The 25777-nt window shown below is 42.8% G+C and overlaps 1 protein-coding gene across 4 annotated transcripts in view; it reads left to right on the forward strand.

Moving 5' to 3' along the window:
* Positions 1-25777, forward strand: part of TRIO (trio Rho guanine nucleotide exchange factor) — a 394215-nt gene that overhangs the window by 213332 nt on the left and 155106 nt on the right. For all 4 annotated transcript variants that reach the window (XR_016442705.1, XM_090049848.1, XM_090049849.1 and 1 more), the window contains 7 exons: positions 2498-2693; positions 3306-3472; positions 7534-7653; positions 9225-9416; positions 12956-13105; positions 16285-16399; positions 25532-25647. Coding sequence is in view for 3 of the 4 variants with exons in the window: in XM_090049848.1 (XP_089905974.1) it covers positions 2498-2693; positions 3306-3472; positions 7534-7653; positions 9225-9416; positions 12956-13105; positions 16285-16399; positions 25532-25647 (1056 nt within the window). In the remaining variant the exon portion in view is untranslated. The remainder of the gene's footprint in view (positions 1-2497; positions 2694-3305; positions 3473-7533; positions 7654-9224; positions 9417-12955; positions 13106-16284; positions 16400-25531; positions 25648-25777) is intronic.

Below are 25777 nucleotides of genomic sequence, written 5' to 3' on the forward strand. Positions count from 1 at the left end.
AGGGAAGTTGAAGTGTCAGGACTAGTAATGAGGAACTACACTTTTCTCAGAGTGAGTAGTTGCAGAAGGAAGACGGCTGTTACCTTTTCTTTGCATTTTGTCAAATGAACTCCCTTTAAAAAATGAAACCGTCCTTTATTGGGTTGCTCTTAAATGTGGTGACCCAGCTTTTTATCTTAGAAAACTTACTGGGAGTGGAAATTGCCACCTGCTGTTTGCAGCCCCTCTTCTTACTTTTGGCACCTGCTGTCACTGCATATTACAGCGCCTTGCATATTGGGCTGCAATTTTGGAAGATGCCATATACTACTTGACAGCCATCTGCTTACTTTTGGGGGAAACTAGCTTAGTCAGTGTGGTCTACCTGTTTATGCTTGGCACTGCTGGTGCCCATTTGTCTTATTCCCTGCATTTGCAGTCCCCACAGCACCTTTTGGGCCACTGTTTGATAGTTTGAGTTTTCTTATGTCAGTACCAGTTTATCACTCTTTGCAATTTCTCTTATGAAACAGGCTCATTAGCGTAATATTGTTCACCTCTTTCCAGCCTGGCTCAGAAGAACCTAACCCATACTCATCTGTGGGGTTTGCAGATATTTGACTGGGATACTGTATTTCCTTTTCTTAAAATAAGTGTTCTTCTTCATTTAAAAATACTGATATCTTTACTTTCTGTTGAACTTTTCGTGCCCGAGGCTCTTGGTATATTCACTGAATAGTGAGAGAGGCTCTGATCTACATTTCCAGCAATTGTGCCTCCTGCCCCATCACATGTGCATGGCAGGAAGCATGATTTTAAGATCAGGGAATTGATCCTAATCATGCCATAACTACTTGTCAGTGCAGCGGAAACCCAGGATCATAATCCCAGGCTTCCCCTGCACCAGCAATTTGGTCTGGGGCCAACAACTAGCTGATTCTCAGCTATGACCTGGCAACTCAAACTGGCTCCAGTGTAGTCTGAGGCCATGACTGACAATTAGCTGAATGTCAGCCCTGACTTGACAGCCCTGGGTCTGGTTCACCTGAGCCTTTCCAACCAGTCACTAAGCTGATTGTTGACCTTGACCAGACAGCCTCTGCTCTGGAACTGTTTGTCAAAATCCTGTTCCCAGCGGATCTGGTCAGGCTACCAGGTGAAGAAAATTGTGGGGAGCTGAACTGTTTCTCCTGCTGGGAACTTTAAACCCCATGCCCAGCAGCCCAGCCAAAGATGCCAGGCATGGGGTTTAAAGTCCTTGTGAGGGAAGCCCTTCAACTTCCCCAGCAGGAGACTCAGATCCTTCACTTCTTTTAGCCCAGCTAGGACTTCCAGGCATTGAGTTTGAAGTCCTGTGAAACGTTTTCTTGCCCCAGCCTCTGGCTGTGGCCAACAATCAGCTGATTGTCATTCCCAGGGCTGTTCTAGACCCTGGGCCAGTCTTGGCCCTGGGACTGATGATCAGTTAGTTGATTGTCAGCTCCAGCTGCACATTTAAATTTAAGGTACCATATAAACCAGCTGTAGAAATGTTCTGTATCCTATGTGAAACATTTAATGACACTTTAATTGGGTGCACATGTAGCACTGTGCCCACTTATGCTGCAGTTAACACATTCATCACAGCATAGGTGTAACATGTAGTTGTTACATGTTACTAGGATCAGTGGCAGGAGCTACCAGGGACCTGGTAATTTAAAATTTGCTGTATGGGAAAAGCACTTTTCTTATAGTCAGGTTAATTTATTTAGTTTTGAAAGGAGCTGCTGTTTAACTGATGACTGAGTTGGACTCAGAGTCACAAATCTAAGATGACACTCGTGCTTTGGTACAATTCATAGCAAGATTTCAAAAGTAAGATTTTCTTTGTGGTATATGTAATATGTATGTATATTTCATTTTTGCTTTTCATCCTAAAATACCCAACCTATTTACTCAAGTTTGTCATCCGGCTACTAACTGATTGTGCTTATGCAACCTGACTATTCCTGCCCGGAAGGGTTTGGAGTTAGTGATTTGTTTTTAAATTAATTTAAGACTTCTTAAGTAGCTGAGGGCTAAACTGGCATACAGATTTACTACATGTCACTGTCACTACAAGTAAGAAGAGGAGTTATACCCAAATGTATTTCTTTAAGGCTTGGGCATAGACAGGTTAGTCAAATTTTCTACAGGTGATGTAATTGCATCATTAGAATATGCAGCACTGAACTGGACAGCACTGCAGTGAAGACTATCCTGTAGCTCCCAAGTCAGCTGATCTTTCTTTGATTGCTCACCCAATTTATTGGCTGATGACTAGCTTCCAAACTTGCTCAGAAAGCCCATGTTTTTACCAGTCAGCAGCTTTCTGCAGCTTGAAGGCATTGCTAAAAGTTACTAAGTAGTTAACAGTGATAAGAGTAGATGGAAGAGGTGACCTTTTTGCATTCCTCACCTTGTTACTCAGTAGTGCAACATTGGGCAAGTTTGTCCAGTCATCTGACACATTCTCTCTCTCTCTCTCTCTCTTTATCAGATAATTTCAGACCTTGAATCATGGAATGATGAGCTCTCTCAGCAGATGAATGACTTTGACACTGAAGATCTTACGATAGCAGAACAGAGGCTCCAGCACCACGCAGACAAGGCCTTGACCATGAATAACCTGACCTTCGATGTCATCCACCAAGGACAAGATCTGCTGCAATATGTCAATGAAGTGCAGGCTTCTGGTAAGATGACTCTGTCCCACCTTCTAGTTAATTATCTTCACATCTCAGCCTATAAGGCATCTAAAAATGGCATTAATTTCTGTTAATCACAGTCAAAGGAGGGTGGTATTTAGCTCCTATGATTTGAAAACCATGTCACAGCCCCTATGTAAGATAGTTGAAGTGCGCTAATATCTAGCAAGTTGGGTATTGATACCATAAATTCCTTCCTTTTAAAGAACAAAAGTCTGGATAATGCAGCAAGAAGTAGAAAGAATAAACAAGAGTATGCAGTATTGTAATTCAAGAGCAGTCATGCATTGATGGTATTTAAGTTGCACTTTAAGCTTTTAAAGCAACAACATATTATTTCAGTTTATATGATCTTTTCACTTTTTTTTGGTAATTATCCTGTTGCAGACTCCAATCCATAGCAGAATTCTCCAGAGTTCCTAAGATCTTGTAGCTCATTCTAAAGAGTATGGAAATATTTTACTTAATAAAATATTCTGTGTGGCTTGGCTGTTTAAAAAAAAAAAATACTAGCCATTTTCATTGTACATAATAACAAAGAGATTTAACTTCTCTGAAAACCCTGCTGTGTGACTTTTTAAAATGAATGGCTGTTTACAGGTGTAGAGCTGCTTTGTGACCGAGACGTAGACATGGCAACTCGTGTTCAGGATCTATTGGAATTTCTTCACGAGAAGCAGCAGGAGCTGGACTTAGCAGCAGAACAGCATCGGAAACACTTGGAACAGTGTGTGCAGCTGCGCCACCTGCAGGCTGAAGTCAAACAGGTATGAACTAAATATGTGCTGTGTATTGTTTGTAACTGTGAAGGTATTAAGTAGATATGACTGTGTTGCGGAATATGAATGGGTCATATCCATGGAAATAGCATGGAAGAGGTACAGTTTGTCACTTACAGCAATTTCTTGCAAGATTTTAGCCTCAGTTCAGCATCTATCCACTTGTAATTTTTTATTTTAGTTTGTTTTTTGTATTTTTTTTGTTACTGCTAGCTGTTTGAGAAGAATCAGGAGTGGATGTTTTGCATGCTGACTAATATTTATCCAAGAGACCAGTGCTACTTGACGCTTAGCATAAATACTTTGAGTATTGCATTGTTCCTCCTTTTTTTTCTATCTTTCTTGCAGTACAATAAAGTTCCTTTTACTGCTTCCCTAAACTCTAAGGTTTAAGTTTGCATAGAGTGCTTGAGACGCACATAAGCAAAAGTGATCAACAACAGCTGGATAAATTTCACTTCCAGGCAAAATGAGGCTTGGCATTAATGGTCTTCCTCTGTCCAAATGTTACCTGCTCATTGTCCAGTTATGCGACTTGTTTACCAGTTGACAGCTTCCAGTAACACCCCTAACACCCACATCTCCTGACATAATCATAATACAATTTAAAATGTTGGCTCCCTCCATGATTGCTGCCCAGGAAGAAGAATGGGCAGATGGAAAGGGGGATCCTGGAGTATGGGCACAGCAAATGGAAAGTGCACAAAACACAAGAAACGCAAAGAATTGCTTGTCTACGTGGTGTACAGATTACCCATGTGTGTTCCACTGTAGTTTAAACCTTCAGATCTTTCAGGGTACGTGAAAGTTGGCCAGCTTTCAAACTATGCTGGAGGCATAACCTGTTAAACTGCAAGATGCCAGCTACTGTTGTAAAGTGAAAGAGTGAGGTTGAGATTTAACAGTGATTTATTTCCAGCAGCCTTGGGTTCTTTTGTTACATGCTGTCCTGTGAGAATGAAAGCAGAGAGTCAATTCAGTATGATATTAAGCCAGTACAACTTACACCTGAATGCAGAGATTTATTATTACCTCCACTCTTCATCTCCTTTCCAGTGATATTTGAAGAACCTCATTTTCTATAATGTATTGGGTTGATGCTTAGTTGGATGCTGCAGTCACTGTAAACACTGACTGCAGTATATGGTGTTTCATAAGCTGCTGTTGTGTATAAGGTGGCAAGCAAGGGGTGAGAGGGAACATTGAGTTTGATGTGTATCGCTGATCACGACACTGCATCTTGACAGCTTTATTCCTAAGTTGTGAGTTACAGCTGTTGGCAGAGGAACACTGCTGAATGATATCAGTGTCACCTTTGTGATCGGTGTGTAGAATGCATCTTGTAAGCCGTAGGTGTATTATCCATCTTCTGAACCCCTAGCAAATCTAACAAAAGTAGAAATGTTTGCTTCACTTAAAGCACTGGAAACACTGGTGTAACTAGTTGATAGATGTTAGCATAAGAAGCAGACCTTTCTCCTGGCAAAGTTAGCAGGAGGCACTGATTTAACTTGAAAGGAGTAGAATTGGACCTGCCACTTAAGGAAAGCAGAGCCCATATATTCTGCACAAAATGTTGCTAACAGAATTGTTAATACACTTACCTACATCTGGAACAGTTATATTTCATTACTGCATAATTACTACATTAATGTAATTTAACAACATGCATCTTTCAGCCAGGCGATAGTATGTGTACACACGCATGCTATTTTTGCATCCTTTTTTCATTATGTAAGTTTTGTGAACAGTAATAAGGAAATTTTTGCATCCAACCCAGGATATATAGATTAAGTTTTTCATAATAAATTACATATAATTCTGATTTATACTAGATGAAAGAGAGATTGGTACCCCATAGGGCTAGTCACTAGGTGCTAGATTAACGGGCTATTATACTCACCCCATTCAATATAGAGGTTAAGCTAAACTTAATGTCACAATTCTTGATTTGTCATGTTCTTTAGAGAGACTTGAATTGTGAAAGAAATGAGATGGTTTGAATTAATAGTATGTACATGTATTTTAAAAACTAAAACTTTACCTCTTCATCCAGGTACTCTGAAATTGTCCAAGTACTCAGCCTACTTCTCCAGTCTTCAGGGTATAAACTGTATGAAGCTAAAGTGTATCAACTATGAATCAAACAAGTTGAAGTTTTGATGACCACTATTTTTCCCCTTTGACCATTATTTTTTCCCCTTCAGTGACCTTAAAAATGCACACTTTTTTGTAAGTAAGGAAGCAGGGCTACTTGCAGTTTCCTCTGAAGTGGAAAAGGCTTTGTGGCTCATCAGGTCACAGCAGGTGTACTCTCGGAGAGTAACATGACAGAGTAAACATCCTTTTCAGTTTGTTTTATATGTGTGTAGTGTGGCCTTGAAGTACTGAACACATGATTTAGTCTGTTCAATTACTGTGATTTCCTGCTAGATTTACTGTTAAACTGGGTGTAAGCATAGATGATGGCACAGAAGGGTAGTCTCTGTATAGCAAAGACTCTTAACTCGTTTCATAATTGTTTTTACACACTCTGCTACCTTTACTAAAACTGCTGCTGCACTGTTCTTTGTAGACCCCACTAGGCAGGGTGGGAATAATATGGTTAAGTTTGAGGTTCCTTAATATTGCATTTTCACCTTCTATATTGAATCTAAATATAGAAGGCTTGAATAGTAGGTTTAAATTTTCTTGACTTGTTTTGGGGTTTCCTTTCCCTAAGTGAGTGTTAACAACTTTTCTGCTGACCGTAAGAACAAGATTTTTTTTTAAAGACAATCATAGGTTAAAATGTTTCCTTGTGTGGGACTGGGCGGTATAAGAGTGGTAGGCCAATTTAAATAACTAGAATATTCTGCACTCAAACCATTTGCAGCCACCACAGTTTTTGCATTAGTGATTTGAGCTTGGAATTTCTTTCCCCATATTTTTCTTCCATATTCTGGTGACACTAAAACCAAATAGGATGAAAGAATTTAATCTTACAGAGGTTGTGACTGTTTTTCATTTGGTACAAGTGTAGAAGTGCTCTCACACAAGCATTGGTTAAAACTTTCAGAAAGGCAAAATGCTTAGAGAAGCTCTGAACTCTGAGTCGAGCAGGTTAACAGATAGGCCTTGCAGAAACACTGGAGGCAGTGGATCATACCACATTAGATCTAGATCCTGGTCTCATTAGTGGTATAGTTTTTGTACAGGTTGCTGGGATTAGAGGGATCTGAGCCTTACTTAACTAGGTTCAGCTCTCTTCAAGGTAACTTGCTTCCTGAGAGAGATGCTGGTAGAAGCCTCTTGTGTGGAAGCTACCAAGTAACCTAGAGGTTGGAGTGGAGTCTAAAAGCAGAGTAGAACAGAACCTTGGAGAAGAGGGCAGAACTTTTAAAGGGTGTGCTTCTTTAAAGAGTCAAACTTTAAAAGGCCTTAAGAACCTCAAATTTTTCAAGCTGAAAGACTTGAATCATGCTTCAAATGCAGGGGCACCACCCGATGTGCTGTATCAGGTACTTCAAGGTACAGTGGATATAAGCTGATTACTTACATAATGCTACACGTTTTATTTCCAGGATTACTTTGGCTGCTTTTCTCCTCTTATTGTTTCCAACCCATTTTTTTCTGGTAGGTCCTCAAACAATAAACCAAAAGCCAAGTTGCTGAGACTGTTTACTTCAGTGCCTCAGGTGATCCCAGCAGGTTCTATGTACTGTCAGACTTGTAGCAAGTTTAAAGGGTGAGGGAAAGACTTAGTAATAGAACATTTCTTATGTTTCATATGCATTTAGTAAGCTACATCCAGTTCATTTTCATTCTTGATCTGAAACCTAGTGCCCAGTAAGCAAAACTGAATATATTAGCTGTTAAAATGTTGCCTGTAACTTTGATCTTTACAGTTACTTTCTAGGCACAAGCAATGATATTGTGGTGTAGAACAAGTCTTTCTTAGGTAATGCTAAAAGGAGAGACCCTATTAAGCTAATAGTCTATAGAAACTACATTTGTCTTAATGATCAAAGGAGTACTTGTAAACTGTGCTGTTTTCTGGTGTGTTGCAGGTGCTTGGCTGGATCCGAAATGGGGAGTCCATGTTAAATGCTGGCCTTATCACTGCTAGCTCATTGCAGGAAGCTGAACAGCTACAGCGGGAACATGAACAGTTCCAGCATGCAATAGAGGTAAGGACTTGAGAAACTGGTAATCATCCAGTTGTAGGGAGTGGCTCATCACAAAACAGTAGGTAGCATTAGAAAAAGATTTAATAATTCATATACCTTTTAAATGGATATCTTTCCTCTTGAGCGGTAGCAAAAAGATGAGCATAAAAATACATGTACTTGTGTTAAGTAAACGAAATGGATTCGTAATGAGAAGAGCTGTGACCAGGAAAGAGAATTCTGCATAGCAGGGGTTCTACTTTATGAGATTTTCATGAGTGTATTGCTTGTTTCTACCAAGGTGAAATTAGTAGTAACTGAGTACCAGAATTGTATTTGCAATATCTTTTAACAAATTGAATTGAATAACTATTGCAAACAGTATTTCAGAATAAGTTGCTGTCGATTTAAGTTGCTAAGATAATGTTTTGGCTAGGTTGCAAAGATGGATGTATGCAAAAAAGTATCAATAGAGATAAATGGCTGTATGCTATGGTCTCTGACTTTTGTTCTGCTTCAATTAATTTTACAGCCTTTGAAAAAAAAAAATTATTTTCTATAATATCTTCTGAAGATTTCATTGGTTGAGCTTAAATTCAGTCCATCCATGTTAATAATGTTAATTTGACCTTGTATTACAAAAAATGAACAAAAACATTGAAACCAAATAAAAATTGAATGTTTAAGCCTTTTCATGTACTCCTATGAAATTTAGGTCACCGGTGGCAGCATATATCACGTGGAGGAGGGGGAATTCTGCTTCATAGGAAAACTTAATTCATGTCTGTTGGTTAGGAACCTTCTTAAAGTATTTCAGTGTATGGTAAATGCCTTCTGTTCTGTTGGTATTCTGTGGCATGTTTAGTTTCCCCATGCTGTTTGCAGTTCCCAATGTGTATGTTTTAATTCTGAAAAGCTTTATTTTTTGAGCTATTAATGTTTTTCATTCCTGGTAGTAGTTTATGAACTTAATGAAAATGTTTTGGACAATAATATGGTCATATGAATTCAAAGCTAAAACTTCAGACAAGTAGGCTTCAATTTAAAAAGTTCTAGATCAGGGACCCAAGTCTTAAGTTTTCTCATACTGAGTAATAAATAATCAGGCTCAGTTCACATTGCCTAGAATTTTGATTTTCCTGCCAAATAAGTATGTAAAGTCTTGTACACAATTAGTTTCTGGGAAGAGAAACTTTGACAACAGTTAATCAAGCCCTGGACAGTTCTCTTCTCCAACTTCCTACCAATCCAGTCCAAAAAAACAAACAAACCACAGACTGGGGGTCATAATTACTGAAGATGTGGATTGCAACTTTGGATGCATAATTGGCTGCTGTGGTTTCTGTTACTATGCAGTTGCTACTGCCAGTGACCTGATAGTCATTGTAAATTTGATGTTGAATCCCTAACGGATTACTTCAGTTATTTGTATGGAATAAGTTAGGCTGCAAACTGCTGTTAGTTCTTTATTTCCTTTGCAAGTTTCAGGTATGTAGAAAGTTACTTGGTGATTGTAGAAAAGCAAAGCCAGGATTTCAAGTATTTAAATGAACCTGCTTATTTAAACCAATATTTTAATTTCAATTTACTAGAAAACACATCAAAGTGCACTGCAGGTACAGCAGAAAGCAGAGGCAATGCTACAGGCAAATCATTACGACATGGATATGATCAGGGAATGTGCTGAGAAGGTTGCTTCGCATTGGCAGCAGCTGATGCTCAAGATGGAGGACCGACTCAAACTCGTGAATGCCTCTGTTGCCTTCTATAAAACTTCGGAACAGGTATAAGAATGGGTCATTCCAGGCTTGGCTAGCAAAATAAAGAGTTATTTTTCATCATATAGAATAAGCTGTGGATGGAGGAACAGATATACTAATTTAAAGCTCACAAAATGAAACATGACCAGAAATGTCACCTTTAGTTTAAAGTATGGTTGAGATATTTCCATACTGTCTTGGAAACACAGACAGCATGCTGCATTATGTTGAATAAGAACTAATAATTTGGAGCTGACTCTAATAAAACTTCAGTTTAGGTAGTTTGGCTTCATTTTCTATTCTGAGTGAAAAACAAGCGCATCGGTTATTAAGATATGTTTGTGAAAAGTTATTTATTCAGGTTTTGATGATTTCATGTGTACCTTAAATGTTCCTGTTTAAAAAAACCCCAAAAGAAAGACTTCAGGTACAGATTAGTTACAACTGAGTTTAGCTGTCTGCCTGTCTTTTGAGAGAGACATTTGAAATCATACTGGCTTGATCTGAAGTCCTACTTTTAACATGAAATATTTTATTTTTCTGGAAGGCCATTGCCATTGATGAGTATGTGTATTTTCTCATAAATTACCTCAAATTGTGGCTCAATGTTGTGATTTTTTTTTTACGTGAATCAGAGCACACACATTGTGCATTTAATCTTCCAAGTATATTGTGAGCTTAAAACCACATGACATCAATGGGGTGAGTAGTGGTAACTCCCAGTATTGCATATGGGAAATGGAAAACAGAGTTAAAATTATTGTATTTACTCAAATATAAGACAGTTTTCCCTTTCTCCTCCCAGTCAGTGGGAGACAAAAGGGGGAGCTCCTCATCTTACATTGGCATACAAATGTTCCTCTCTTAACCTAATTAAACATATTGTCTAGCATTAAACTTCTGCCAAAAGCAGTATATGCTCAGTAATGGAAATCAACTGTGAAGCTCATTCAATTCAGCCAACACTGAGCATGATTAAAACACATGGCTCATATTAGGTAGATATGCTGATGGGCACCTACCACAAGGATAGGTTAGCAGAACCCATCTGAATAAGGTATATGATAGCACCCCCTTAGTGCCGAGTCTTTTTAAGTCATGATAAGCTACTCCATTGTGCCTTTCTTTCCCATTTCCAGTGATCCCCATTTCTTCACTAGCCTTAACTGTTTGGAAAACATCCCCAAATGGAGCCCATAACAGTTCACCCAGAATCTTCGAAGTGTATTCCTCAGCCTTCTCGCTCAGCCTGTTGCATATGATTAGTGTGGCCCCACTCACCAGGAGGTGAAGCTGGACCAGGTTGCCCTGTGCCTCATCTGCCTATAAATTATTAGAGGATCCAAGGGCTCATGACATTGAACACCTGGTTTCAGTCCTGAGTGGGGGGCTTATTAGCACATGTATCCTTTGTGGGTGGTATCTGGAGTACACACACACATTGAGCAGTGCTGAGCTGTGGGGTCACTATAGCTTGAAATGTTATTGGCTCTCCTTGGATTCAGTCCAATGAACTCTGTGTAAATCATGTGTCTTTTGGCTTTGGACTAATATCACGCATGGTTCATATTGCTTCTCAGCCTCTTGAAGGCTCAGATCAAGTATAGTCTATGCTTACCTGGCAAGGGAAATGCCATGACCATGGAGACAGTTTTCCTAGTCGCACTGGGGAAGACTGCTCTCCTGGCACAGGGATGGTACTTGCCAAGGTAATGTATAGTAAACCTCCCATTTAGATGCTGGAGTGGGAAGGTCTTGGCTTAAAGCCCACTTTATGGAAGTAGGCAACTTCTCCCTGCCTTGCCCCTGGGGCCTTACGGCTGAGGGCAAGCAAAACTCAGGGGCATCTCAACCTCAAGCCTCCGGGTTTGGGTCTGCAAGTAGGGTGCCTGCTTTTGGGAATATCTGAAGCCCCAGATGGGGGTGGAGGATGTTTTCCAGTAGTAGGGCCACTTATGGTTCTGGACTCTTGGATTTGGAATTAGTTTTTGGCTAATTGGGCCTGGGATACATAAAATTTAATATAAGTAGATACAAAGGTGCTACTTGAAAGTGTCTTCATGGAGTACATGTACTAAAACTTGCAGCAGTTTCAAAAATGGTAAAATTAATAAATTCTGGATGAATTAAGTATATGAGTATCTGTTAGGGCTGTGCAAAGCTTTGGTCACCAGTTTGATTTGGAGGAGATTCAGCCCAATTTAGCAGCCAGATCTCCAAAGCGGGAGACCCATTAAAAGGTCCAAATTGAATCTGAAGCCTCTGAATCAATTTGGAAAAGATTCAGAGATTCAGATCAGTTGGGGAGAGGCAGACACAGCTGGGCAGCTGCAGGGTCTTCCACTGCTCCTTTGGCCGTGCCTGCCTCTCCCCAGGCAGGGGGAACTGCAGGAGAAGTCCCCATGGCTGCCCAGTCCTATCCTCTGCCCAGCACTTTAAAAAAAAAAAAAAAAAAAAGTCCCGCAATCACCAGATGTAGCAGTCATGATCGGGACCTCTGGGAGCTCATGGCAGAGACCCCCACGGAGCGTGGCCTACTGGGGGGCAGTGGGGATGCCCCCCTGACTTGGCACCTGTGTGGCAGCTGTTGCATCGCGTGGGTGCAGTGCGGCGTGGCAGGGTGCCACTCATTGTCTGGGAGCTGGGGCTGTTCCACCTGTCAGCTAGAGTCTGGCACCACTCAGCCCCAGCTCTCAGACAGCGTGCAGCGCCCTGTCGAGCCACACTGCACCCATGCCATGGGGCACCTGCCACACAGGTGCCAGGTTGAGAGGAGGCAATCCCCACTGCTCCGCCATGCATGGGGGGGCTCTGCCATGACCCTCCAGAGGCCCTGATCACCACTGCTACAGCCCATGAGTGCAGGGCTTTTTTTATTCTTTATTTTTTTTAAAGTGCCAGGAGGTTGGCGTCGAGCTGGGAATGGGGCCAAGCAGGGCAGCCATGGGGGCTTCTCCTGAGGCTTTCCCTGCATGGGGAGAGGCAGGCATGGCTGGAAGAGCTGTGGGAGAAGGTGTAGCTGCCCAGCTGTGCCTGCCTTTCCCCAGCTGATCCGAATTTCTGAATCAGTGCCAAATCTCCAATTCCAATTCAGCCGAATCGAATGGGGACACCGATTCGAATCACCAAATCAAACCACTGTCTTCCAAATCGGCCAAATCTGAATCAAATACTTCCCTATTCACGCAGGTCTAGTATCCATAGTAATTCGCCTCTGTGCAAATTATTACAGGCATGTTTATTTCCAAGGTCATTGTTTTTAAATTCCTCACTTTCATTTGCCCAAGGAGAGCAGGGTCTGACAGTAAGCGGCAGGGGAGAAAGGGGCTGCATAGGGAAGAAATTTGTTATAATTTTCCATATATAAAATCTAATTATTGAAGTCGGGTCTTATATTTAAGTCTGTCTGAATATGGTAAATGACTTCTCCAAAGTCCATGCGTGTAAGATGTGGGATTAGATGTCAGTAGCTCATGATTTCTGGGTATTCCCACTAGCCTTAACTAGTATTCCCACTCAAATCACAGTTGTTCACTGCGTATCTATGTCCTCTTGGCTGGCAGGTATGCAGTGTGCTGGAGAGCCTGGAACAGGAATATAAGCGGGAAGAAGACTGGTGTGGGGGGGCAGACAAGCTCGGTCCCAACTCTGAAACAGATCATGTGACTCCTATGATAAGCAAGCACCTTGAACAAAAAGAAGCATTCCTGAAGGTAAAGATTTTTGTATTTCATCACTGTGGTGTACTCTGGAAAACTTGAAGTACTTAGCACATGAAAAATGAAGCCAGTAACATGTAAATAGTTCTGTGATCATTGTGAACTGTGGTTACATAGGAAATGACATGCAACTTCTTGTTTTGTGATAAGAAAATCAATTGAATAAAAATTCTAGGTTGTTTAGTAGATACTTTAATTTCAGCTTTAGCAGGTAGGGTAGATCAGTGGTGCTCAACCTTCTTTGGTCAGCGGACCAGGTGAACAGTGCCCAATCCTTTGTGAGCTGGAGCTTGTGGGGCCCCATCTGGCCATCAGTGGAGAGACATGGCAGCCTGAACCTAATCCAACCTCATGGTGAAAGGGGTTTTGGCCAGCCTCCACCTGGTCCTGATTTAGCCCCACAGGAGAGGAAGAAGAGGCATGGCCATGACCCAGCCCTGCAGAAGGAAGGGCCCAACTTTGCTGAGTGGAGTAAAGTGGGCATGGCCTGGGCCTGGGGGCATGGAGAGGAAGGAGGTGTGGCCCAGCCGAAGCCCAGATGGAAGGGGGCATGGCCTGACTCTGATCTGGCTGAGCAGAGGGAAGGGTCATAGTCTACCTCCAACACACTGTGGGGCTTGGACTTCTTTGGCAGCAGGGCAGGGTGGCGGTACTGCCACTGCTGCCAAATTTCACAACCTGTGAGGAGCCCCGTGGGCCAGATTTCAAGGCTACATGGGCTGCATTTGGCCCATGGGCCGGAGGTTGAGCACCCTGGTATAGACAGTTGTGGCCTGAGTGCAGTGGGACTCCTGTTTCAAATGGCTACTGCTTCCAGAGTTCTTAGAAGTTCCTTTTCAAAATGTAGGACAGTCTCTCAAACAGTGTCTCCCTGTGCCTCAAAGCCATTCCCAGGAGCAGGCAAGTTGCTGTATGGAAAACCTCATTCTTCATTGTTCTTGTGTAGCAGCCTCATTCTGCATGGTTTCTGTGTTCTTGTGTAGCTTATGTGGACATTATGCATGAAGTCAAGTAAAGCCTTAACATTCAGTAAATATTAATACCTTCAATCCTGTGGACATGTATCTAGTCAACAGCTATCTGAGCACAAGGTCCCAGTATTTTTCCTTTCCCCCTGCCCTCCCAAGTTAATCTGATAGGCCAGTTATACTCAGTACTTGGCTACTAATCAAAACAGCTGGAACCAAGTATAGATGGCAACTTGATGAAGCAAGCAGCATTTACAGAGGTTAGTGCTGGTGTCTAGCATGCTTTGTTGATACTATCAGATAAAGGAATCAGGAAATGGCTTAGATCAAGGAATTGATGGTTGTTAGGTCTTCATGTAATCCTAGTGCTAGTCACTGCCAGATAATGTAATCCGGGACTAACTGCTGTTGACGTGGAAGGTAATAATTTAGACCCTCCTTTTGTAAAATAAGGCATGGAGATAGTAGAACTCTGCAGATGAATGAAAGATGCTTGTTCCAACTAATGATTCATGTAAGTGAGGTGCTTAATACCTTGAATAATAGAAGTAAAATGCATATTTTTTCCTGCCATATAGCATGTTTCTTTCTTAGCCTTCATGAAGGATTTTGCAATACCTCACCCAGGCCTCAAAGCCTTATAGACTCTGATCCTGATTAGTGAAGACTCTAAAAAGACAATTTATTAGCACAGTTAATAGCACCATATCACATGGATTTTTCAGTTGGAAGTGTATACATTTCTAGTCTCTTGTTAAAAAAATATTTGACAAACTACCAGCTTAAGTGAGCTTGCTATTGGATATATCTGTGCTGTGTTCACCTGGCCTTTTAAGGTAGTATTTTTATCTGTTCTTCCACTATGAATAAGACTTCAAGTCCATATAGATAGATAGATATAGATAGATAGATAGATAGAAGCTGATGTGTATTGAAAAGTTCAGGTTAGGAAGATAATGCTCCTCTTGGGTTTGAATGTTTTTAAGACTTTGAAAACACTGAATACTTCTGGTTTCACTTCAGCAGAAGAATTTTTGGGGTCTTTTGTTTAAAACAGCAATGGATGTTTTACAGTATCCAGGTGATTATTGTGGCGGAATGCCGGGCTAGCGGGCTTTGCAGAGCTGTGTGAGCGCGCGGCTTGTGGGGCAGGATTGGAGGTAGCTTTATAGGCGCCGTCGGGGTTCACCGAGTTGGCACAAGTAGAAGACTTAGAGTAAGTTGTTAATGTTTCTTAATTTATAGGGTGTCCGTTGGTTTACGAGGTTCTAGAGCCAGCCCTTGCATTCCAACAGTGGAACAAGTCCAAAGCTAGGTGCGGCTGCCGGCTCCGTAGTCCCAGAACTGGTCAACAGCTCATGAGTGGGATATACAGTACAAAACTGTAACACGGTGAATCGTTGTTAGTTGTTGGATTTTCGAGGCCTTTGTCTTCGCTGGGATACGCCCAGACGGAGAGGCTAAGAACTGGTCTATAGGGTGATCGGGCCTATAGAGTTTTCCGGTCGTCGTCTCTGCTGTTTTCTGTTTCTTTGCCTCTTTATAGATGTTGGTTGGACTGCCTCTGTGACACTAACTATGATATAAGCTGAGCATACAGGGATAGGATAGTTTCTTTTACATGGTAATTGCTAGGCAGACTTTTTACATAAGTTTCATTTCTGCAAAAATAACACTTCTAGATAAGAAATGAAATCTACAAAATGCGCATATGTAGCTTAATGCCAACAGAGAAAAATACAAAGCGCTCATTTAGCTTACTAGTTAAGACTTCAAGGTTACATAAATGTGAGAGTGCCGCGCAGCGGTTATACAGAAGAAGAAAAAAAATAAAACAGTTACAATTACTTGAAGCTTGTGCATTTGGTCTACATAATAAATAATTCTGAATGACACATAAGCAAAACACACCGCTCCATGCGCTCTGAGTCATACTTCAAGGTTCACAGAGATGATTTCTTTTTCAGTGCCCTCAGGTATAAACTAATGTACCAGTACTTGGTGCCAGATAATTTGGTCCTGAATCAACTGCTGTTGGTTTAGAAGGTAATCATTTAGGCTGTTCTTTGTAAACTAGGATATGGCAGGCAGCAAAAAAAGTGGCTTGCATGTATATGCATTTATATTCATAAACACGTGACAATGTAAACTCATAAAAAATAAGTTGTTTTTTTTTTTAAATATTTCTACTAAACCTTTTTCCAGGCTTGCACACTGGCTCGAAGAAATGCTGATGTCTTCCTGAAATACCTGCACAGAAATAGTGTAAACATGCCAGGAATGGTTACTCACATCAAAGCCCCTGAACAGCAAGTCAAAAGTAAGTATTCTTCCAGCATCTTGGCCTTCATACATTAAGCCAACACAAGAGTATGACTGTCTCTCCTTGCCAGGAGAGAGCCAGTAAATCAATATTAACAGGAAATACTTTTTAAAAGTTCATATTAAGTTTTGAAGTAGCTGGTAACCAATAATCTGTGTGCTTTTCAATTCAGAAGTACAATATTCTGGTATCCAAAAGGGCTGTTTCTCCTAATTTTCATAGATAAATAGATGCTAGAGTCGGAAGGGACCTCAGTAGATCATTGAGTCTGACTCCCTGCCTAGGCGGGAAAGACTGCTGGGGTCAGATGACCCCAGCCAGATGCCTATCCAGCCTTCCCTTAAAGACCCCCAAGGTAGTGGACAGCACTACTTCTGTTGGAAGCCCATTCCAAATTTTGGTCACCCTTACCATGAAGAAGTTTTTCCTGATATCTAACCTAATCTGCTCTCTGTCAGTTTGTGACCATTGTTCCTTGTTACCCCAAGAGGCACCCTGGTGAACGGAGCATCTCTGATCCCTTGTTGCATCTCCCTAATGAATTTGTAGGCAGCAGCAAGATCACCTCTCAGCCTTCTCTTGCAGAGGCTGAAGAGGTCCAAGTCCCTCAGTCTCTCCTCATAGAGCTTGTCCTGTAAGCCCCTGACCATACGAGCTTCTCTCCTCTGGACCCTCTCAAGTCTGTCAACATCCACAGATGCATCTCGAGCAGGTCCAAACAGGTGATCCTCCCCCTCTATGCGGCACTGGACAGGCCGCAGTTGGAGTACTGCTTCCAGTTCCGGGCGCCACACTTCAAGAGGGATGTGGACAGCATGGAGAGGGTCCAGAGGAGGGCCACTCGCATGATCAGGGAACAGCAGGGCAGGCCCTATGAGGAGAGGCTATGGGACCTGAACCTGTTCAGCCTCCAGAAGAGAAGGCTGAGTGGGGATCTTGTGGCCTGTTATAAACTAGTCAGAGGGGATCAGCAGGCATTGGGGGAGTCACTGTTCCCCTGAGCACCGCCAGGAGTGACCAGGAATAACGGTCACAAGCTGGCAGAGGGTAGGTTTAGGTTAGATATCAGGAGGTGCTACTTCACGGTCAGGGCAGCTAGGGTCTGGAACCAACTTCCAAGAGACGTGGTGCAGGCTCCTACCCTGGGGGTTTTTAAGAGGAGGTTAGGTGAACACCTTGCTGGGGTCGTTTGACCCCAGTATTCTTTCATGCCATGGCAGGGGGTCAGACTAGATGATCTGCGCAGGTCCCTTCCGACCCTAGAAACTATGAAACTATTCTTCTTGAAGTATGGCACCCAAAACTGGATGCAGCACTCCAACTGCAGTCTGACCAATGCTGCATAGAGGGGAAGTATCACCTCCTTGGATCTCTGTCATGCATCTGCTGATGCATGATTAAGTGCAGTTAGTTTTCCTGGTGATTTTTTCACACTGACAACTCACGTTCCTCTTGGAGTCCACTATGACTCTGAGATCCCTTTCTGCTTCTGGGCTGCTGAGAGGGTTACTTCCCAGCCAGTAGGTGTGCTGAATATTTTTGAGCCCTAGGTACAGCACTGCACTTGTCCTTGTTGTACTGCATCCTATTGTGTACTGCCGACTTTTCTAACCTTCCTAGGTCTGCCTGCTATCGTTCCCTACCCTCTGGAGTGTGCACTTTCACCCCACACTTTAGTATCATCCGCAAACTTGGACAGAGTACACTTCACACCCACATCCAAGTCACTGAAGAAGACACTGACATGTACAGGTCCAAGGGGGGACCCCACTACCCACATCTTTCTAGGTTGATACCGACCCGTCTACTACCACTCTCTGGGTGTGACTGCTAAATCAATTACCAGACAGTGTAAACATCTATGTCACAGCCTCTTAATTTATGAGAATAGGATAAGATACTGTATCGAAGGCCTTGCTAAAGTCCAAGAAAACAACATCCACCTTTACTCCTGCATCTAAGTGTTTTGGGACCCTGTCATAAAACAAAACCAGATTGGTCAGGCATGATCTACCTGCTACAGATCCATGTTGGTTTCCCTGCTGCATTATTTTTCCTGCTGGACTCCCACAAATACGATCCTTCATAACATTTTCAAAGACCTTTCGAAGGATGGAGGTGAGTCTTACTGTGGCCTATAATTACTTGGATCCTCCTTCCTCCCCTTCTTGAAAATAGGGATGAAATTGCCCTTTTCCAGTCCTCCGGGACCTGACCCGCATGCCACAAATATTCAAACAGCTGTGCTAGTGGTTCTGCTATGACACTGGCCAATTCCTTCACTACCCTCATATGCAGCTCATCCAGGCCTGCTGACTTGAACATATCCAGTCCATCCAAGTGACTTTGCTCCAAGCCAGCGTCAACAGTTGGTAGGCTGGTGTCCCATCTAAGAACCCATTAGGAGATTTATCTTGAGTCCTATTCAGTTGTCTTTAATTTGTGTTGCCAGCCTCAGCTCTGTAGTTGCTTTGGCCTTTCTAACTGCCTCCCTGCAAATACGGGCAAGTAGGTATACTCCTCCTTGGAACACAAACCCATCTGATTCCACCTCTTTCCCCAGCATTTCCCTGGCTATGGCACTCAGATCCCGCTCCAGCTCTTCCTCTGGTACTGGGAGGCTCTGGCTGGGAATTTAAATTGGGGTGGAGGAGACTGTAATGCTGTTCTGCTTGTTGTTGTCATGGTTGTGGTACTTGGGGTTGTTGTTATTATGTCAAGTGTTACTGGAGGGGATGCAGACACTGCTCCCATCTCCTTGGTGCCACTAGCAGCAGAAGTGGCATGGCTGCTAGTTGTTGGAAAGAGGCTGCATCTAAGTTTTGGGCGGGAGCGGGGGGTCTTGGAGCTCTTGCTCTGCCCCCTCTTCTGGCCCGGCCAGAAGAGTAGCCACCTACCTTTCCAGCACACTTCATGTTTGGTGTGGTGGAAAATCTGGGCGTGTTTCTGTAATGTATGTATTACAGAACATATATTTATCTGTTACATAAATACATACAGAGTGGCTCCAAAAATTGAGCCGCTCTAGGCAAAGAATCAAAAGAGTAAGTTAAAGTTTGCGTGGAAACCACTACAAATACTCAAAAAAAAAAAAAAAAAAAAAAGGCAAAACAGTTGGACTCCCTTAAAAATCATACCACGTGCTGGCTAGGGTCCCTGCTGAATCAACAGGCAATATCAACAAGTAGCTGGTAATGTCCCCCTGTTGTTTTCTTAATTTTGTGATAAACACTGATAAGCCCTGCTGGGCTAATCACAGTGTCCTGCAGGAGCCTGGCCCTGCCCCCCTCAGCTCCATGCTGTGAAAAGAAGGGAAGGCTGCTCTAGTGCCCCCCGGCTTCTAGCCTGAGCCACTGCAGGCATGTGCCTGCATTTCTGGGATGTCTGTTTGGTTACAGAACTGGTTTAGCCTAGCCAGGTTAAACTAACCTGCAAAGATTGAATCAATTCAATCCAGCCCCCTTTGGGCAGGGGGCTGGACTCGATGATCTCCCGAAGTCCCTTCCAGCCCTAATGTCTATGAAATCTATGAAATTCAGTCTTTTTGAATGTCTGTCCCTAGCCTAAAAGATTAGGTTAGCTCTGCTGTTTCAGCCCCTACACAACACCCAAATTCATATGTGATCCTTGTAGCCTTAAAAGAACTATTGTGCTGTAAACAGCCCTTGAACTTGAAGATGTTCAAGTTCAGAAAGTATTCTTTTATGCTTACTCACGTAGGAGCAATAGGGTGGAGACAGATGATTAGATAGAGTATAACTGAGAAGACAGAGACACCTAAAGTTTTTTCTTAAAGGCTACATTTAAAGTACTGCTGTGTGCATGTGTGTTAAATGCCACTGTATAACTTCTAGGCTTTTTTTTAGGCTTTTTAATGTTTTACAGAATATTTCTCTGGGCCTTGTCAGTTGAAGAAACTTACAGCATTAACCATAACAGTGCACAGCCAAATGTCCCTTGCAGGCATGCCATCTGTACTGTTTCCTGATGGAATTAATTCCATTCCGGTTAGGTAAATAGATACTGCCTGCTGTATATCAGAATGACTCCACTTGCGTCATTATCAAGATGTCCATTTTTATGAAGCATCCAGTTAGAAATGTTACAATATGTTGAGATTTCCCCAGAAATCTGGCACACATTTTGAGAAGTGATGCTAAGCAAAAACTTTGTTGGTGTCCATGGAAAAAAGTGTGGACAAGGTATACAGTTATTCAGGCAGTGAGGGAGATTGAGGAGGTGGAAGAGTAGCTGGCAGTGTGCTTCTGTGGTAGAGTGCTCTGTCTTTGTACTGATGCTACTTCCTTTCTTAGGGTTAGGCTGTAGTATAGTGCAAATGACTCCCAAGCTTAGCTGTCTATAAAGTTTTCCTCTGAAATTCCTTGTCTGAAGAGGTGTCTTTGCTTGTGGCTGCAAACCTAAAATGTTGGTATTTTTTGTGTATACTATATTTTGAATAGCTAGATTCAATCACTGGTAAAGTTTTGTTGCAATATCCTGACTCATGTTTGCTCATCAGTCTAATTCTTTTGAATTCAGGCCATGTTTTGGAGCAGCTTTTCCTGAAGCAACTTTGTATCATGTAAACATAATGTTTATTTTCTGCTCTTCCGCTACTGAATTTGCCCACAGACTTTGTAAGAAACAATGGAATTGTTGGGACTTCTTTTAGAAATAGGATATCTATGAAATGTGAAGTTGAATCTAGACAAGACAGAGGTGGCAATGGTCTTGGCAGATCTTCATGACTTATGGACTCATTGATGGTGTTCCTTTTGTCACTCAGGATCACCAGCCTTTGGGTGCTTTTGGATCCTTTGCTGTACTTTGATTCTCTGGTGGTTGTGGTGATGGCAACTAGTACTCCCTCTCTCCAACTCTCACGTAGTGAGAAGGTCTCAGTCCTTACTTTCAGGTTTGGATCTGGCCATCATTATCCTTTTTTTTACCTTGAAGTTGAATTATTGCAATGCAGTCTACTTGGGTCTGTCCATAAAGGGCCATCTGGAAGCTGCAGCTGGTATAGAATGAGTCATCCTACCTTCTGATTGGAGGGAGTTGCCAGGAGCACATTAATCAAATGCTCCAGAATCTGCATTGCCTTCAAGCAGCTTTCAAGGTATATTCAAGGTGCTGGTTTAGACCTGTGAAGTTCTATGTGCTTAGAGCCCTACATCCGAGCATGAGGTTTGACATTTTCTGGAAGAGCTGAGACACCTTCTTATTTGGGCAGGCATCTAACAAGCTAGGCTAGAGTGTTGCCAAGTAACAAAGAGTGCTTGTTTTATATTCTGTTCCATTTGCTTGTGTATGTTGCTTGTGCCTTTTTCTGTAACCACCCTGAGCAGGCAGGGTTAAGTATTGGGGTTTAGTTTGGGGCATTATTTTATTAGTTACTATTTTATTTGACCTTTTTTATAATTAATCTCATTTTTATTATTAGCTGTCCTCTTTCTGGAAGTTGGGAACATTATTAGCCATAGTCTTTCTGGAAGTTGGCATTAGCAGCATATAAGTGAAATAAATAAAGAAGAAGAAATAATATACATTCCATTTAACACTTAATATTGATTGATGTGCAAGTTTTAGGTGCACAATAACCCCATCCAATTTCCCCACATGAAACAACTTGCATTTCACCAGATCCCTTTTCAGTCTCTGCGTGGAATCTGGCCCAAGCCAAGCTTCCCCTCAAAAAAATCAGGACAAGAAATGTGCCCCTTAGCCCCTTCTTAAATTTGGTCTAGCATTCTTATTTAACCCATCTCCTTCAAGCCCGCTAGCTCTTGAAGTGAAGCAGTGTAGGGGTCATCGCACTCAATCCTAATGTGAACAGAGGACTGAGAAATGAGATGTAAAAAATACAAAGCAACTAACAAAAGAAAAAGTTGATTTTTGCTCACAAAAATTGGGCCACTCTAGGCAAAGAATCAAAAGAGTAAGTTAAAGTTTGCATGGAAACCACCACAAATACTCAAAAATAGCAAAGCAGTTAGACTCCCTTAAAAATCATGCACACAAACCGTTTGCAACCAAGTAGTGCATGACAGAATTTTTTCAAAGATTGTATAGTTCATCCTTTGACTTGGATGAAATCACTTGGAATTCAAGTGAAACTAAAGTAATTCTGCTATCACTTCCCCCTTCAGAGATGCATCAAAATTTCTCCCTTAGTTGGCGCATAGGGATCTCTATCCAGTTTCCAGTTCAGTCTAGTTTTCTCTGCCTTCAGTATTTTTCAGTAACATGGTCTTTACTCTTTTTTTCCTAATTTACTGTAAATTACTATTGCCTTCTCTACTGGGAATTTGCTGTCCTTCTAGGTGGGGTGGCATGACTACATGCAATGAAAAGCTTGAGAAACTCTACCAGAAGATACCAATTTAACCTATATAAACATTGAAGGTATCAACAACTGAGAGATTTTTTTTATGTTGCTTAAGAAACAATCAGGAATTAACAGCTATTTCCTCCTAATCTTGACTACCTAGTCTCAAAGAGCCTTTAACAGTTTCAGTTAAGTTCTCTTTTCAGCATTCAGCAAGACAGTAAATGTCTGTACCTACAGGATTTCACCTGCAGTCAGCCCTAGGTAGGGGAGAAAGGTATGGGTGGGAGAACAGTGGTTTTATTTCATTTTATTTTTAAAAAGCTACCTGACAGCCAAGTGGGCCTCCTTGCCCTTTCCCAAAGTAGCCAGGGGCCAAAAAAAATGCAGTGAAAAAAAGTGAGGCAGGGCACGGTCCTGGACTGTGCCCTGAGGCAACTGGAGACTGGGTTTTCCACAGAGATGCTCTGTGGCTGGCCTTCATCCTGGTGCTGAAGCACACTGCCTGCTGGTGCAGGGCAGGTAGCGTGCCAGCTGCAGGGAACTGGACCAGGCTCCAGTGCTGGTAAGTGGGGGGGGGGGGGGGGGTGGAAGTGGAAGGAGGGAATCATGGGAGGAACCCTTGCCAGCCCCACCTGCTTCCCCAGCACCCCGGATTGCTGCCCCGCCCAGCCCCTCCCACCTGCCCCCTGAGTCCCCCATAGCTGCCCCGCCTGGCCCCAGCCCGCCAATCCCCACCATCGCTGCCTCTCTGGGCCTCAGCATACACAGTTAAAACAAAGAGGAACTCACCGGCATTAGCAGCTGCCATTGGGGTCACTGCCCCCACCCTGCCTGCACTGCGCGGGTCTGGGTGACAGCCCCTGCTACGTCCCACTGTGCAGTGCTGTGGGGGGCGGCTCTTCCAGGAGGCTCCACAGCTCCTGCTACTGCTGGTGAGTAGAGGCTTTTTTTATTTTTAAGTTCTGGAGGCTGGGGGGGGGGGGGCAGCCATTGGGTGGATGGGGCTGCAAGCAGGGAATGGGGCTGGGCGGGGCAGCCATTGAGGGGTCTCAGGGAGTGGGCAGGGGGGTGGGGCTGAGTGGGGCAGCCATCAGGGGAGCTGCAGGAGCTGGTGGGGGATGGGGCCAGGTGAGGCAGCAATCTGGGGGCTGGGAGAGCAAGTAGGGGTGGTACATGTGGGCCCTGCAGGGGGAATAGTTGGGCCCTGCAGGGGGAATAGTAGCGCCTTCAGGGGCTGTGGCCCCTGTGGGTGGACAGCAAAACATACAGGTATTTAGAATTTTCTTTATTATGATGATAGGCTGGTAGGCTTCCAAATTGCTTTAACACCTTAGATATGTCAATAAAACATTGCCCAACTGATCACGCTCTAGATAGATAGTGGTCTTTTGTTTTAATTGTGGAGGAACATGGATTTCAGGATATTTTACAGCATGACTTTGGAATTATTTTATCAGGGATTTTTCAGTTTTCAAATAGGGAACACCAGAATTCCTGTCATGGAGCCTAGTGACAGGATCCTGCCTGCTCACAGCTGGCACCTTGGACCCAACTGGAGGTGGCTAGCTGACCTCCCGTTGACAATTCAAAGCAGGCCACCACACCTGGAACATCTTACAGGCGATAGCTATCCAGATGGCCGGACAGGGGGCACACATGGCAGTAGTGCCATACAAAGGTCAACTTTGCAGCCACAGCCCACTGGCAGCTGGCCCAGAGGGGCAGATGCCTCTACTGGCTGTGCAGTCCGCATCCAGGTCTGGCAGGTGTGCAGCAGGTCACAGCCAAGCAGTAGCCCCCACTGCCAGACTGCTGCAGTGGGTAGAGGGTGCAGAGAACTCTCACGGCTGCTTCAGCAGTCCAGCTGGCACAAGGGGTAGTGTCTCCAGGTACCACTTGGCCGGGCCCCAGAAGCTCCTGAGAGTGAGTAGCCCTGAGGTGCTTGACAGGGCAGCTTTTTATATTGCTGAGGATAGTACATATACTGCTTTTTATACTGGGCAGCGTTTTATACTGCTGAGTACAGGTGCTGGCCCCGGGCTCTAGTTTCCCCTGGCCACAGATCTGGGAGGAGCTAGGCAGGGTTATTTTGCCCCAAGTGGCACAACAATTTGCCCCACATCAAAGTGCGCGTCTGGGCATGCGTACTGAGGCAAAAAGCCCCGGCTCAGATTTGCACCGCTTCTATTTGAGCTGCTGCAAGCACACATGTCTGCATGTGTGGACATACCCTTAGGATTTAAAGTTTATTTAGAATATTCTAAGTGTTACGTTTGTCCACATCCTTAGGATTTCACATTCATTAGGCACTGAACAAACAGATTAATCTATTTGGTTTTATGTTTGTCCATAAATTACACAGTAACACATCTCTTTTTTTAGAAGGACCGTAGGCATTTCAGATTACAAATAATTATTCATTATGATGAACTTAAATGCTTAAATGTATCATGTCTTGGTCCTTCGTCTCTTCTTGTAGCAATGTGGAAATATCTCTTACAAGTGTACTTTCCGTAGTCTCAAATTAAGGAAGAAAACAGAGCTTTTTTCATGAGAAACTGCTTTTTTTTTTTAATTAATTGTTTTAGTACAATGTTTTGGTTAACTGTCCTGTCTATTTAATTAGGATAATATTCTTCTAAAGAAAAAGGGGCGCACATTGTTTCATAAACTAAAAAGAACTGTATTAAAAACTTGTAAAACAAACAACAGTTATGTACCCTGCTTACAAACTCATTGCTGCCTATCATTTTCCAACTAAAGATTGCAACCTTTAATTCACCTGATTCTCTTTTCAGATATCTTGAATGAACTCTTTCAGAGAGAGAACCGTGTACTACATTATTGGACCATGCGGAAAAGGCGACTTGACCAGTGTCAGCAGTATGTGGTCTTTGAAAGAAGTGCCAAACAGGTCAGGATTTTCTCTAAGAACATACTAGAATATTTTATTTGACTCGTATTTCTTAAAAGTCATTTGGACATAAAGACTGACCGTCACAGGAACAAATAACTTAACACATGTAGTTACCAGGCCCTTAACA

This window comes from Crocodylus siamensis, chromosome 5 (genome assembly GCF_052110815.1).
Source record: "Crocodylus siamensis isolate JL-2025a chromosome 5, ASM5211081v1, whole genome shotgun sequence".
NCBI classification, from domain to species: domain Eukaryota; kingdom Metazoa; phylum Chordata; order Crocodylia; family Crocodylidae; genus Crocodylus; species Crocodylus siamensis.